At 46.2% G+C, this 16,888-nt stretch overlaps 1 protein-coding gene across 1 annotated transcript in view; it reads left to right on the plus strand.

Annotated features, from left to right (window-relative positions):
- Positions 1-16,888, plus strand: part of MTREX (Mtr4 exosome RNA helicase) — a 780,177-nt gene that overhangs the window by 216,364 nt on the left and 546,925 nt on the right. The window contains exon 10 of the mRNA XM_085631304.1: positions 15,731-15,833. Coding sequence (XP_085487430.1) covers positions 15,731-15,833 — 103 coding nt within the window. The remainder of the gene's footprint in view (positions 1-15,730; positions 15,834-16,888) is intronic.

Genomic DNA, 16,888 nt, shown 5'->3' on the forward strand with positions numbered 1-16,888 from the left:
ATTAAGGGCCCTGCTCCCTTAGATTCCCTAGTTGTCTCTACAGCCAGGAAGCGGGCTAACTCCCAGTCCTCAGGAGAAGCCCCACCGCCAGACAAAGAATCCAAACTCCTAGACGCGTCTGGCAAACGCACCGCCTCTCAAGCTGCAAACATGTGGCGCATTGCAAACACACAAGCGCTACTTGCGCGCTATGACAGAGCACACTACGACGAACTTGAGGCTCTTATGCAACACCTTCCCGAGAAACACAAGCGTAGAGCTCATGAACTAATACAGGAGGGTAAACTAATTACAAACACCTCCATTAAGTGTGCCCTCGATGCAGCCGACACTGCTTCTAGAGCCATAAATACCAGTGTCCTGCTTCGTCGCCATGCCTGGCTCAGGATCTCAGGGTTCAAGCCTGAAGTCCAGGCGTCCATACTCAATCACCCCTTTGACCAGCAAACTCTCTTTGGGCCAAAGGTAGACGAAGCGTTGGAAAAGATGAAAAAGGACACAGACACAGCAAAGTCTATGGGGGCACTCAAAACACAAGCCTCTAAACGTTCCTTTCGACGCTCGTCCTTTCGTGGTACAGGCAGAGGCTACTCCACCGATAGCGCCTCTACCTCCTACAAGTCCCCTCCTCAAAATACCTTTTCAAAGGGCAACCAAAGGGGTGGTTACAGAGGCAACAACAATAAGGGCAGGGGCAAAACTAACACCACCCGTTCTGCTACCCCACCCGCACAATGACTTCCCTCCGCTCCCCCCAGACCATCCCACTCCGGTCGGGGGCAGGCTACAAAACTTTATCCACGCATGGGAGTCCATAACATCGGACAAATGGGTGACCCAAATCATTCGGTCAGGGTACTGTCTCGAGCTCACATCTACCCCACCCAATATCCCACCAAGGCACCGTCCAATGTCTCAAGAACATTCCACACTGCTCAAACAGGAGGTACTCTCCCTCCTCCAAAAACACGCTATAGAGCAGGTCCCCGTCAATCAACAAAATCTAGGGGTCTACTCCCTATATTTTTTAATACCAAAGAAAGACGGGACCCTCAGGCCCATTCTGGACCTCCGGCCTCTAAATGCCTACATACATTCAGACCATTTTCACATGGTCACCCTGCAACAAGTCCTCCCGCTCCTCTGCCAGGGAGACTTTCTCACAACCTTGGATCTGAAAGACGCATACTTTCACATTCCAATACACCCCTCTCACAGGAAATACCTCAGGTTCGTGGTGGACGGGCAGCATTACCAATTCACGGTTCTCCCCTTCGGGGTCACCACCGCACCAAGGGTGTTTACCAAATGCCTAGCAGTAGTAGCAGCACACCTCAGACGTCAACATATTCACGTCTTCCCTTACTTAGACGACTGGCTGATAAAAGCCACGTCCTACCACCAATGTGTGCAACATACAAACAGCACCATCCAACTGCTCCACCAGCTAGGCTTCACGGTGAACTACCAAAAGTCCCACCTCATACCATCTCACACAAAGCAATATCTCGGGGACACTATAGACACCTCCAAAGGTATTGCTTATCCAAACTCAGCCAGAATCACAAGCATTCAAGCCTTACGCAAAACATTTCTTCCCCAACACTCTCTTCCAGCAAGAGTGTTTATGAAGCTCATAGGAATGATGGCCTCTTGCATCTTCATAGTGCCCCATGCAAGACTCCACATGCGTCCACTTCAAGAGTGCCTAGCACAACAGTGGAACCAGGCCCAGGGTCAGCTGACGGATCTGGTGTTGGTGGACGGCCGCACACATCACTCTCTGCAGTGGTGGAACACCACAAACCTTTCCAAAGGGCGGCCGTTCCTGGACCCGGTTCCTCAGGTGATTCTAACAGCGGACGCATCGCTCTCCGGCTGGGGAGCGCACCTCCTACACCTCACCATGCAAGGTCTATGGACGCCACAGCAAAAATCGCTCCACATCAACCATCTGGAGCTCTTGGCGATCTTTCTAGCCCTAAAATCTTTCCAAAGACAGATTTCGGGCAAAGCAGTCCTCATTCGCACAGACAACATGACTGCAATGTATTATATCCAAAAACAGGGGGGGACACACTCTCCCCAGCTCTCTCGCTTAGCCCAGAGCATATGGAGATGGGCAATTCCCCAAAACATTTTTCTCCTGGCACAGCACGTTCCAGGCGTACAAAACACCATGGCAGATCTGCTCAGCAGACAAACGCAACAACTACACGAATGGGAACTGCATCCACAAGTTCTTCACCCATTCTTCCAACAGTGGGGGCATCCTCAGATAGACCTCTTCGCCACCCACGAAAACAAAAAATGCCCAAGCTTCGCCGCCAGATACCCACACCCATTGTCCAAGGGCAATGCGATATGGATGAACTGGTCAGGCAGATTTGCATACGCCTTTCCACCTCTCCCACTAATTCCATTAGTGGTAAGGAAGCTACAACAACACTCCCTCACACTCATTCTAGTAGCTCCGACGTGGGCCACGCTACTACAACTATCAGTGGTACCACATCAAAAACTGCACCTATCCCCATGCCTCCTAACCCAGAACCATGGAGAAATCAGGCACCTGGACCCAGCTCAGCTCAACCTGGCGATCTGGCTCCTGAAATCTTAGAATTCGGATACCTTAACCTTCCCCCTGATTGCATGAACATCATCATGGAAGCCAGACGTCCTACCACTAGAGCATGCTATGCCGCAAAGTGGAAAAGATTTGTAATTTACTGCAGTAACAATACAATCAACCCTTTAGATGCATCCATACAGCACATTATATGCCATCTGCTCCATCTTCACAGGTGTAACCTGGCATATTCATCCATACGCCTACACCTAGCAGCGATCGCTGCTTATCTACAAAACAGACAGCATTTATCTCTCTTCAGAGTGCCCGCTATTGAAGCCTTTATGGAAGGCCTTAAACGAGTAATTCCTCCCAGGGCACCACCTTCCCCTGTGTGGAATCTAAATTCAGTTCTTACACGACTAATGGGTCCGCCCTTCGAACCAATGCACAAATGTGAGCTACAGTTTCTCACCTGGAAAACAGCTTTTCTCGTAGCTATCACTTCCCTTAGAAGGGTTGGTGAAATACAAGCGTTCACTATACAGGAACCCTTCATACAAATACATCACAGCAAGGTCATACTTCGCACAAATCCGAAGTTTCTGCCCAAGGTCATTTCCCCCTTCCATCTCAATCAATCGGTGGAATTACCTGTCTTCTTTTCGCAACCCCAATCTGTTGCGGATTGGGCCTTACACACACTTGATGTGAAAAGGGCTTTGCTATACTACATACAAAGAACGCAACCCTTCAGGAAGACTAAACAATTGTTCGTTTCCTTCTCTCCACCACATAAAGGCAACCCCATTTCTAAATCAGGGATAGCTAGGTGGATTGTAAAGTGCATACAAATTTGCTATCAAAAGGCAAAGAGAATATTATCTGTTCTGCCTAAAGCCCACTCTACAAGAAAGTTAGGGGCTTCTATGGCTTTTCTAGGGAATATACCCTTAGATGACATCTGCAAAGCAGCCACATGGTCTACACCGCACACCTTCACAAAACACTACTGTGTAGATGTGCATTCCAAGCAGCAAGCTAGGGTGGGCCAGGCTGTACTAAAGACACTTTTTCAAACAACTGCAACGGATACCGGTGGTCGCCGCTAAGGTTGGGTACTGCTATATAATCTATGCTAAGTGTACAATCTGCAGCTCATATGCCTCGAACGGAATATGCTACTTACCAGTATGCATCTGTTCTTGGCATGTAGAGCTGCAGAGTTGTACACGCCCACCCGCCTCCCCGGCTACCTGTATCCGTTCCAGTACATCTTATTTAGATACAACACACATGGGTTTCTCACTGTTATTACTACGCTCCATCATTTCCCTGTTGGCGAAAAACAATCTGAGGATGGAGCCGAAGCCCATGCGCAGTACGGACCGAAGGAGGAGTCACCGAACTCGTGACTTCCAAAGACTGTCCAAAGAACAAAAACAAACTGCAAACATCCGGGCCCAACACCAGATGGCGATCTATGCTAAGTGTACAACTCTGCAGCTCTACATGCCAAGAACAGATGCATACTGGTAAGTAGCATATTCCTTGCTATTTATTGCACTTGCAAAGATGCAATTTAGCGTATTCCTCTATACGTCTACATCTAGCGGCATTAGCAGCCTATTTGCAAAATAGACAACACCTGTCCCTCTTTAAGGTACCAGCCATTAAAGCATTTATGGAGGGTCTTAAAAGAATTATTCCTCCAAGGTTACCACCTTCCCTGGTGTGGAACCTTAATATTGTTCTAACAAGGCTCATGGGTCCACCATTTGAACCAATGCACAAATGCGAACTGCAGTTCCTAACATGGAAAGTGGCTTTCCTCATCGCAATCACATCCCTGCGAAGAGTAAGTGAAATACAAGCCTTAACTCTTGAAGAACCCTTCCTACAACTACATCGGAACAAAGTGGTTCTTAGGACGAATCCAAAATTCCTCCCTAAAGTCATTTCCCCTTTCCATCTAAACCAGTCAGTGAAATTGCCAGTCTTCTTCCCTAATCCAGACTCAGTAGCCGAGAGGGCACTTCATACCTTAGATGTTAAAAGAGCCTTGCTGTATTACATCGACAGAACCAAACCTTTTCGGAAAACCAAGCAACTGTTTGTTGCTTTCGCTCCACCACACAAAGGCAACCCTATTTCCAAATCGGGTATCGCCAGATGGCTAGTCAAATGTATCCAAATATGTTACCAAAAAGCTAAACGTACTCTTACCGTTCCCCCTAGGGCGCACTCCACGCGTAAAATAGGGGCCTCTATCGCATTCTTAGGGAACATCCCCTTAGGCATTTGCAAAGCAGCCACTTGGTCTACTACACACACCTTCACTAAGCATTACTGTGTTGATGTGCAATCCAAACAACAAGCTTCAGTAGGCCAATCTGTCCTAAAAACTCTATTCCAAACTGCTGCAACTGATACAGGTGACCACCGTTAGGGGAGACACTGCTATATAGTCTATCCTTAGTATGTGATCTGCAGCTCGTATGCCTCGAACGGAATATGCTACTTACCAGTATGCATCTGTTCTTGGCATGTAGAGCTGCAGAGCCACACACGCCCACCCGCCTCCCCGGTACCTGTATCTGTTCCAGCATTGTCTTAATTAGACACTACACATGGACATCCTTTCTCTTTACTTCTTACACACTCCATTTTCCATCATGGCGAAAAACAATCTGAGGATGGAGTGGATGACCATGCGCACTGTTGTCCAGGGGAGGAGTCACCAATCTCGTGACCAAAGACTTCTTCCGAAGACAACAACCACCTGCAATCATCCGAGCCCAACACCAGATGGCGATCTTATCCTTAGTGTGTGGCTCTGCAGCTCTACATGCCAAGAACAGATGCATACTGGTAAGTAGCTGTTCTGCTTGGGTTTTCGGATCAGATAGAACCCGCTCAACAGAGCCTCTCTAACCCAGCCAGAACGTTACCCCCTCCCTAGGGCCTATTCACACCTAAGTAACCACATATATATACCACCTAAGGACAGGGAATTCCTACTATATATACCAAGACCTCTTATAATACAAGTGGCGGCCTCGCGGTCCTAAATGGACCCAGGACTTCCTGCCCAGACGGCAGCCTCAGCCTCGCGGTCCCAGACGGACCCAGGGCTTCCTACCCAGACGGCAGCCTCAGCCTCGCGGTCCCAAACGGACCCAGGACTTCCTGCCCAGACGGCAGCCTTAGCCTCGCGGTCCCAAACGGACCCAGGACTTCCTGCCCAGACGGCAGCCTTAGCCTCGCGGTCCTAAACGGACCCAGGACTTCCTACCCAGACGGCAGCCTCAGCCTCGCGGTCCCAAACGGACCCAGGACTTCCTGCCCAGACGGCAGCCTTAGCCTCGCGGTCCCAAACGGACCCAGGACTTCCTACCCAGACGGCAGCCTCAGCCTCGCGGTCCCAAACGGACCCAGGACTTCCTGCCCAGACGGCAGCCTCAGCCTCGCGGTCCTAGATGGACCCAGGACTTCCTACCCAGACGGCAGCCTTAGCCTCGCGGTCCTAGATGGACCCAGGACTTCCTACCCAGACGGCAGCCTTAGCACGAGTTCATCCTATGATTACCAGGACATACAACAAGGCAATCAGTGTTACTATTTATCAGATCACACAACGACTGCCAGTTGAGCACAACCTGTTCCCCAGTTCGAGGGGCTCCTTTCTCCCTTATTCAGTTACCACCTACCTGATCAGGATTAACATCTGTTCATGTCAAGTCACAGCTGACTAGAAGAATAGGCTACCCTCTTATACAAGAACACGCAGCACATGTTGATTCACTACAAACTGGGTATTTTATTACTCATTACATACGTAACCACATAACATTATACTATGACATATAACCTGCAAAGAAAAGTGAAAGATTAAGTTGTACACTCTAATAAAAAGGGGTTGACATCACCTTGGTCGTATGTAGCCTGCACTCAATGGTCATCTAGGTTCCCTTCTCGTCTGTGCCTCGGCTACGCCTGGAAGTCACACCTCCGCAGTCACGGATCTACTCCCTTCTCCTTCTCCGAGTCACTGGGACCTCTTCCTCATCGGCTACTCTCTTCTCTTTGGCTATTCTGTTAGAAGAATATCTATCTCTCGGTTTTTTCTCCACCTTCAAGTTTGTCATCTGTCTTCCCTGGAATAAGTAGTAGCTTTACTGCTAACGGCCAGGTGCCGCCTACGAACTAAAAGCAAGTGCCAGTATCTGCCTCAGACTTTCACTAATATAGAGGTGCATTTCCTCATGGAAAATTCCAGCCCGTAACCTGCCGCCCACCAAATTCTTGTACCTCCCCGTACCAAGGACACGTTCCCAGCCGGCCGGCCTGATGTAGTGTCTTCGGCATGAAGAAAAATACAATCCTTCGATAAGGGCCGGCCTGAACCGGTTCTCTCCAAGCGAATAACACCTCATAACTAAAACATCACCCTCGACCTAGAAGCTTCCCAAGCTGCCGGAGCAGAAAGAAAGATGGAGTCTCTCCCGTTTAAGGCCTACCAGGCCTGAATTCAGCACGGCTCCATGAAATACCCTCACTATAGAACAGATTACCCCTAATACTAACGAATCTATCCCCTAGGATATATGTGCAAACCCTGATCTATGGGGAAGAACACAGGATCATGTCGAAGTGCCTAATAAATAGGCTCTATACACTACTCTAACCCTTAGACTTGGATGGAAAGAGACTGAAGTCACATTAGTTCCCCTTTAACACAAAAAGGCCGGGAAAATCGAGCAGTACAGTAGCATATTCCTTACTGAATGTAAGGACTTGTTCATCTTGGACCAGTAAAGGTGGGTAAAGAAGCTAACTAAGTTCACGTTGTTGAATAACTCCTCGATAATGAGCTCAGTGGTTCCTCTGTTGATATGCTCTGCTTTTATTCAACTGAGTTTCAGATATGATGCCAACATCCAGGTTTGAATGATGAGGTGCGACATGAATTTAAGAACGTTGGGCATCAGCATATCAAGCTTTAGAAGAATTGTCACCCTATTTCTGAATAGCTGTTTTTGTGGCCGAGTAGTAGTTCTTGATTCCATTTACAGGTTGACCATTGTGGGAGCAAGAAAAGATACAAAAGGAATGCCACATCAGGCCAAACTTGATGGTGATTGGGAGGAGTCACAGTCCTGTGCCAGGAGATGAGCCAGTTCAAAAGAATGTTTATAATCTTATGTCTGGAGCTTTTTATGTAAAACCTGATGGAGTATTTTTTTTTATAAGCCATCTGACCAGTCGAGCAGCGTACAGAAACGTGGATTATAATTATCCATGATTGATAGAATGTTATCCACTATCAGTTTGAGGTCAGCCTGTGTACTGCAGTAAGGGGGAACCCAGATGAATATTCCCAAGGAGGGAAAGCATATGATAATGCAGTAGCTGCAGAGCTCAGTTGGGTCCAGGTTGTGTTTTTTGGCCACAGGGAGATTTGACCAGTCTACAGGGATGATGAATGGAAGAGATGAGTACAGGGGCTTTAGGAGACAGGGGTTTCATGATTAGTTATTGAACAAGATAATTGGAGGTTGCTTTTAGGGAGTATAACATTGTCCGATTGTGTCATTTTTCGTAGTGAAATATTAATAAATGCCATTTAATTTCTATACGGAATTCGGAACCGTGTGTGGTGGCATGGGGTGAAGCAAAGTTTGAATAATGCCTTGCTCTCGTTAGTCTTGGTCATAGTTTCTAAGTACTGCTTGGTCTTGACAGTGGCATGGCTAACTACTACTGTGGGTCGTGTGTGCTATATTGAGCATGGTGAGATCACTTGGGTGTTTTGATTTTGCACCATATCTTCACAAGTATGGGAATTTGTGTTCATACTCAATTCTTCTCAGTAATGGTGAACGTAGCGCTCTATAAATGTTTATCATCATCCTTGGGTATATCAAAAAGCCGATTTTCTAGGTTTTACGTTTATAAAACTTAAGAGGACTTGTCTGCCAAGGTCTAAATATCACTGTTGAATGTGCTGAGAAGGGGGAAGGGGAGTTGTAGGATTTCAGATGATAAAAATATTTATGCTTCTGTTTTTTTCAAATCTTAGCAAATGTTATGTTTATAATCTTTGGCTTTGCATATACATGCTTTGCATAATCCTGCTATCTAGTGTTGGGTCTGGACATCCTCCATCAGCCCCCAATGGGCATGGGCACTGACTCCACCCTTAGATTTTTTTTCTGCCATCTGGTTTAAACGTGTTAAGCTACGGCTCCAATAAAACACATTTGCACGTGGCGACTTCAGGCCCTGCTTCGGTTCATCAGCTTTGGAAGAATAATACAATTTTATTAGCTCAATTCCATGCAGTTGATTGCATACAAGGCACTCTGACATGTCAACACAGCTACCAATGACTCTAGCCTCAGAGAATGTTGGCAGATGTAGAGGACTCCCTTTCGATTTTGCCCACATTGTAATGCAAAATACCCATGGTCAGATCAACACTGTAATCTCTGCCTCGTTCCTGAGCACCAGAAGTCCAACAGCAACTTCTGCCTGGTCTTCCAGTGCAAGAAGTCACTGAGGTACTGTAGAGAAAGCGAGAAGCTTGGTGTGTTTGATGATGCAGTGTGTCTATGTCTGACACTCCAGACCTCTTCAGGGAGCCACGTGGAGGAAGAGTTAGTGCGCCCCTTGGCTGCAGAGGGCACAGCCAGCCCCGAGACAGTGTCCGATGAGGAACAAGAGTACACTTCGTAGACCATGCTTGCACAACCTCATTCAAAGAAGACACCGAGCCCCGGTGCCTGTGGCAAAGAGAAACCCTCAAAGGCAAAATGGTGGGTAAGAGCACTGTTCCCAAGGGTTTCAGGCATCGAGTCCCAGAACCAGCTAAAAAGAAAGCTTCCTTCCCTGTTCTTAGTTGACAGAAGGCTTTGGAGCAGGGACACCAGCCAGCCCTGCTTCAGTGGTTTATTGACCAAAGAGCCCAAAGCCGTTGGCTTCTGAGCTGAAAACGTTGCAGCCAAGGTTGGAGCTGAAACCAAGGTCAAAAATTCCCTCTGCACCCATCTCAGAAACTTTGGAGGCCTACATTCTTGAAGGACTTGTGGTGGAGTTTGACACAAGACAAAAACAACTTTGCATTTACCCAGATCAGGCAGCAGAAGGTTGGCAAAAAGCAGGTTTCCAAGCACCCACCTATTGCAAGGAAGAGGAAGAACTTGAATATGATGTGCATCGGCACCCACTGCCTGAGCAAGACCAAGTAACCCCTACCTAGCACACCGATGCAGCTGCTGCCTGCTTCACCCTTTCCTTCATCACTTTCATCAACATGGTGGTACACACCAGCACCTCTTCCACCACCTAGGCCACTCCCCCTCCACCCCCCCCCACTGCCCAAAGTCTCCAGAGGGGTTTGAACACTTTCTCAGACCCATACTCTTACGGGAAGGGTGAGCCAAATGATCAGGCCAAAGGTCTGGGGAAGTGATCCAAGGGAAGACTACAGTGTTGATCCCCTTGAGGATTATGGCATAGAGCCCAAACCATCGCCACCAGACAACACCGCAGCATATCATGCTGTCATACAGAGAGCAGCAGCTCGCCATCACAGTGTTGCATTGCATGTTTTTGAGGAGGAAGAGTTTTTAGTTCAGACCCTCTCCAAGACTGAATGTACCGTTCAGTTCTTACCGATGTTAAAGACTCCGCTCTTGACAACTTTAACGACCCTGCCAGGGCCAGTGTAGGTTCACTCTACTGAAGAAAAATATCAGGCCTCTCCCGGGGATCCCCTTCAAATCCGAGGACAGGAGTTTCCAGAGATTTTGGTGGTTCGTACTGCCAGAAAGAGGACATCCGCGCATGCCAAAGGGCCCCCCCCTGCCTAACAGTAAGTGAATTGAAGCTGCAAGGAAGTGGGTCACAGTAGGTGCTGCCACAAAGTGGCGCATTGTACACACTGTGGTGTAACCATAATGCTATTATAGGTTCCTTTGGGAGGAAATAGAGGCACTAATGCTGCATTGGAGTGTCTGGTTTTTAGCAAGAAGTTTAAAAACACCTCTTCAGTATGCCATTCAACAGGAAACCTATTTTTGGTCCACAGGTTGCAAAATCTAAAAAAAGATAATTCCATTTCCATGAAGGCCCTACAAATAAGCAGCTTCAGGTTTAATTTTCGCAGACTACTCCTATGAGGGAAAACAAAGACTACCCAAGGCACCCACTCGTAAACTTATCAGCAGCAACAACAGGCCTTCATGACCCTCAAAACGGGGGATATTCAAGGGACAGCTATGGAGGCAACAATCTGTTAGAGGTGGCTCCAGAAATTGAGCCTCTGCTCCTAAGCAGCACAAACTCTCTCAAGCTCGCAATGCCACCCCCACCCCTCAAATAATAGAACGCCTGTCATGGGAGGGGGGGGGATAAGGGATTTTCACCCACAATAGGCGAAAATCACCTCAGACCGATGGGTGCCTGCAGAAGTCCAGAAGGGCTGCTGCATCAAATTTAACCCCACCCAACATACCATCACCATAGTATTCAACCTGCAGCACACCTTGCCCTTCTCAAAGAGGAAGTTCAAACTATCCTTCTAAAGGGCACTATATAGCTGGTGCCCCCTACACCAGCATGTAAAGGGCATATTTTCCATGTACTTAATCAAAAAAAGGATGGAACCCTGTAGTCCATTCTCGACCTCAGGCCACTCAATCTGTTGGAGCACTTTCATATTACCACCTTACAGAACAAGAATGCATGAGACCTCAAAGAGGCCTCGTTCTGCATCTTCATCCAGCCAACCCTTCGCATCTGGTTATCTACAGTTCGTTGGAAGAGGCCAACGTTACCAGTTCGTAATACTACCCTTCGGGGTCACTACAGCCCCAAAGGTCTTTACCAAATGTCTTGCTGCCATATCGGCCCACCTCAGAAGAGGGTCTGTCCATGTCTTCCTTTATTTAGATGACTGGTTGATCAAGAGCAGCAGCAGAAAGGCCTGAAATCCCATACACCGCTTCAGCAGGTTCAACCATTCTTAGGATGAGCTTCAAACCGTGTCATGGGGAAGGCTTACCTCACCCATTAGAGGGTAATAGCATTGCAACAAACGCTGCCTTTCCATAACTCTATTCGCCAGTTACCAGTAAGAACTGTAATGAAATTGCTGGGCATGATGCTATTATGCATAGCAGTTGTCCCACATGCCAAATTATACATATGGGCCCCCTACATCAGTGCCTCACCCATCACTGGTCATAAGCGGAGAGTCAATTAGAGAATCTAGTGTTGATAAAGGCCTGCACTCTAGGCTGTCTGCAATGGCGGGACACCAATAACCTGTTATTAGGCAGGCATTTCTTGTACCCTCTTCCACAAGTGACCATTATCACAGCCACATTACTCATAGGGTAGGGCACACATCTTGGCATGCAACGTAGATGAATCCCTCTTCAGCAGAGGAGGCTCATCTACCTGGAGATACTAGCCATTTCCCTGGCACACAAAGCCTTTTCATACTACAGTCAATGGTAAGGTAGGCTTTATAAAGACAGACTACATGACGGCAATGTACTGCATACAAAAATAAATTGGGGTACCAACACTCCTGTTGTCTACTCAGCAGATTTTACACTGGGTGACTTTGTCACAACATACACCTGGTGGCAGTACACCACCTCTTCCAGGGGTAGACAACAACTTTATGGACCGGCTAAGTTGGACACTTCAACAAGTCCACTAGTGGATACTCCACCCTCAAATCCTTCAGCAGTACTATTGCGGGTGGGAATGCCCAACAATCAGCCTCTTCGCCACTCATGAAAACGCAAAATGCCCAAGCTTTGCTTCCAAGTACCCTTGCACACAGTCCACCTGCAATGCTTTTTTGATGTCTAACTTCCTTGCACAATGTTAGTGAGTTGCAGACACTCCCTGTTCAAGAATCATTCATTCAGGTATATACAGACATAGTGAACCTTTGTAGTAATCTGATGTTCTAACCCAAGATAGTTTCTAGTTTCCAATTGAATCAGGCTATTGTGCTGCCTGTCTCCTTCCCACCACCTGATTCAGTTACGGAGAGAGGTTCGCACACACTAGGTATTACATTTGTACTCATGTATTATATTGACGGGATGAAATCTTTGTGCCATTACCTTGCTCTTTGTTGCTTGTGCTAAGCCATACATTGGTCAGGCAAATTATACAGGAGGTATTGCAAGATGTATTGTAAGGTGCATCCATGCCTGTTATGTTAAAACTAACGAAGTGCTATCAGTACCATCTAGGGTATACTGTAGATGTAAAAAGGGAGCTATCATGGTATTCTTGAGTAACCGTCCCCTTAGCTGATATACTTAAGGCTGCAACATGCTCAACATCGCGCACACACTCCCAAAACATTACTGTTTGGACATTTTAGAGCACCAGCAAGCATGGCTGACCAAGCAGTCTTAAGAATGCTGAAATTGGCATCTGCACTCTAGCCGCTGCTCAGAGGATACTGCTTTATAGTTGATGCAAAGAATGTATATTTACAGCCACAAATGCTACGAACGAACATGTTACTTGCCATGTAACCAGCAGTTCGCAGCTTGTGGTGCTATAGATTCACATGCACCCTCCCTTCTCTCGTGAAGTGGGCACTGATTGCACGTTTGTTTTCAATTGCTGCAATGCACAGGACACATCCACTTTCTAATATGTTTCACTCTGCTGAAAAGAATCTAAGGATGTAATAGGTGCCAATGTACATAGTGTACTAAGGGAGGAGTCCGTCCTGGGACTCAAAGCTTTTTCAAAGTAAAGCAACTATAGTGTCCAGAATCAAAACTATATGGCAGGATTATGCACAGCATGTAAATCTACAGCATTACAACCTACGACATATGCTTACAGAGTAAATAACGCATTCCTTATACAGCCGTTCATACAATTCTTTAGCATCTTTCTAAGTGCCCCTAATTTTGCCTTGTCTAAAAACTGGAACACAAAATTATGTGAACTAGAGCTACACAACGTCTATCATACCCAAATGTCAACCAGTAGGTGACACTACTGTCTCATACTAGAGAGAGCGCCAGTGTTCCGAGAAGCCACTAAAGCAGAATTTGTAACGGTTGTTGCAAAGTGGAACATGTCTTAGCTATATTGTTATTTGAGAAAAACGTTTTTCTGGAAAATATGTAGTCAAGGTTGTAGGAAGGTGGAATCTGATTGCATGGTGACCCCCACTTTTTTCCTGGTGGTTTGCTGGTTTTCAACTAGTCTGACTGGGATCCTGCTAATCAGGACCACAGTTTATCTGCTTTCTCCCTAAATTGATTGCATGTACTTAAGGAACACTCCAGATTGTATACTGGGGTACTCTTATCAGTCCCTAGTACATGGTATACTATGTACCCAGGGCATAGATACCCCATAGGCCTCCCAGGGGCTGCAGCATGTATTATGCCTCCCCTGAGAGACCATAAAAACTGACACCACAGTCTGCTACTGCAGACTGTGTAAGGTGGTGCATGCACCCCTTACTTATATAGAGAACCTATAGCTCTATTCTAAATCACTGCACATATAAACCTATCAGTCACCCCTATGGCAGGCCTTATCAATCCTGAAGGCAGGGTGCTGGGTTTTATGTGAGAGGGTGCCCATGCATTAGCAGAGCCCCTCTGCAGCCTTCGAAACCGATTTTCCGGGGTGGTTTGTGATGCAGTCTACCATATATATTTAAGTGCATTTTAACCTCGCGGTAAATGCTAACTTTAAACCGCCTGCCTAGAAACATATCGTGTTTGGTGTCAAACACCTTGGAATCATACCTCCCTGTCAGTTACTGGCGGGGAGGTATGAGTCAACCCTTCTAGAGACACTTATGTGACACACACCGGGCTACCCGGTACCAGCTTTCTCGACCTTGGCATCACAAAATGGATGCTGCCAGCCACAGACACGAGTCTGCCCTCCTCCTGCTGAGCCAAGCTCGAGCAGGGGAAGGCTTGAAAATAGGTTTCCTGTCACAGGGAGGTGTGACCACCTCCCAGACAGGATTTAGTGTATTGGGGCTGGGTGGGGGCACTCAGTGTTTGAAGTCTGCACTGGGGACACATTTGGTGTCCCTGTGCATAGTCCAGTTCAAACTGGTTGCTGGAGCCATTGGCTCCTACTCTGGTGCGAAACTGGACAAAGGACATGGGTGGCGCCACCCCTCTGTCCTGACCCTCCCATAGGTGGGTCCCCAGAGTTTATACCACCCCTTCCTTGGGTATAAAGTAGGAACCCTGACTACAGGACTTTAGACTTTACCTGGACTAAACTCTGCTACAGAAACCAAGTACTTCGACGATCTACACTGCACTGGATGACTGAAGAATCTCCCTTGGAGTAAAGGAGTTGCTTCCCTGCAAGGCAGGCACTTTTAATGCATCTGACCGGTTTGCATCTCCTGAGCTCCTGAGGACCCCGAAGATTTCTGCAACACAGGAGGTTTCTATGTTTGAAAGGGTTTGCTTAAAGTCCTCTCCGAAATGTCCATAATCTTTAAAATTCCAACCACGACTTTCCCATAGGATTGTACGGCGCTCGCGCCTGTGTTCACACACTGCACCTGTCCTCCGTGGGTCCCCTGTGTCACTACGTTGGGTGGTTCCTTGGGGTCCCAGCGATTCTGAGTGCTCTAGGCACTGTTTCTAGTTAAGTCGTGGTTGATATACCACTTTCTTAGTATGTGGTTTGGTCTCCCCCTGGAGCCCCCTGTGTATTGTGCTATTTCCTGTCGTATTAGTGATTTAATATTGTGTGCTTTGTGCTCTAATCTCATAAAGAGGTTAGTAGAGTGTTTAGTAATACATATATTTTATATATCTCTTGTGTGGTTCTCCTTTCATTTGGTCATTCAGGAGGTTCTGATCTGGTAAAACAAGCTGCTTTACATTCCTTCGAGACTTAGCCTAAAGGCTGCTCTCCATAGCTACCACGAGGATAGCTTTCAATAAAGGTTGTCTTTAACCTAATCATCAAAAAGGGTTTTTTGGATTGGTACAAGGTGCCCACTTTAATTAGTGATCAGCATATACCAGGCCAACTTCTCACTAAGGTTAGTTACATCATTAAAAATGTAACACTTTTTTGTAGAAAATAACCAGTGCTCAACTTTTATTTTACTTCTAGGGAGATTTCAGAGAAGATAACTTCAACACAGCAATGCAGGTTTTAAGAGATACAGGCGAGTCCTCTAAAGGTGACCAAAAGGGACGGAAAGGGGGGACAAAGGGTAAGTGTAGATATATAATTACATTATGACCATGCAATAATTTCCAAGTGTACTATAGACTTTTTTCTCTTTGATTCAGTTTGCTATTGGGTATGCATTCTTGTATCTGTTTGGTCGCATTCATTTCCATTTTTTGTCCAGCCCACTCTGATCCAGTTTTTAAATAGTTGCATCGTTGTGTACATGTTGATGACAGGGCATTTTGTTTCTGAGAAATTGTGTAGTTCAATGCGTTTGCTTTCTATTCAATTCAATTCACCTTTCTCCCTCAATACGTGCTATGGGTTTGTCTTTCCTAATTGGAGTGCTGCCAAGTGGCTGTTTTTATCGCTTGCTTAATTATTCGTAACTGTTCCCTTGTTAATGAGATAATCAGTGCGAAGCCCTTATGTGTCTGATTAATAATACAAATGTTTTTACGTGTTAAAAATGTGCTCTTCTATTTAGTTTGACCTCAAAATAATTGTATGCTACTATATCCCATAGTGATATTTTGGCAAGTGCTTGAAAATCCCCGAGTGGTAAGCGGTGGTGAACCAATCGCTTTGTTTTTTAAAATTTATTTTGGGTTTTATTTTGCTCAATTTCTGCGAGGCTTTTATTGAAAGAGATTAAAGAAATAACCTATTACTTTTTGGGATTATAGAGCTCACCAAATCAATATTTGTATGCTGCTTACAAATAAAGGAAATAAGACTGATTTGGCTCTGTGAGTGACCATTGACAGCAGGGTCTAGGTCTAGTTGGACTTTAATGAGGACTAGAAAACTGAAGGGTAGCTATTTCCTTACTCCAAGTCTACTGAATATATGAAATCTTGAATCTGGCTCTAGCATAGTCTAAAAAAGTTTTCATGCCAGACCCACTCTGGGGGGCAGAGGGTGTATATTATACATTAAGGTTTCATGAAAGTTGATGTTCACTGGTTTTTATTGTCTTACATAAACCTATTAAGCATTTGAGATACTATAATCCATTTAATTTATAATATTTTTACCAGTATTTTTTTTCTAATGTTCGACTGGAAACTACTTGCACATAATGGAGGGTCTTAT

Source organism: Triturus cristatus, chromosome 2_1 (assembly GCF_964204655.1).
Source record: "Triturus cristatus chromosome 2_1, aTriCri1.1, whole genome shotgun sequence".
NCBI lineage: Eukaryota > Metazoa > Chordata > Amphibia > Caudata > Salamandridae > Triturus > Triturus cristatus.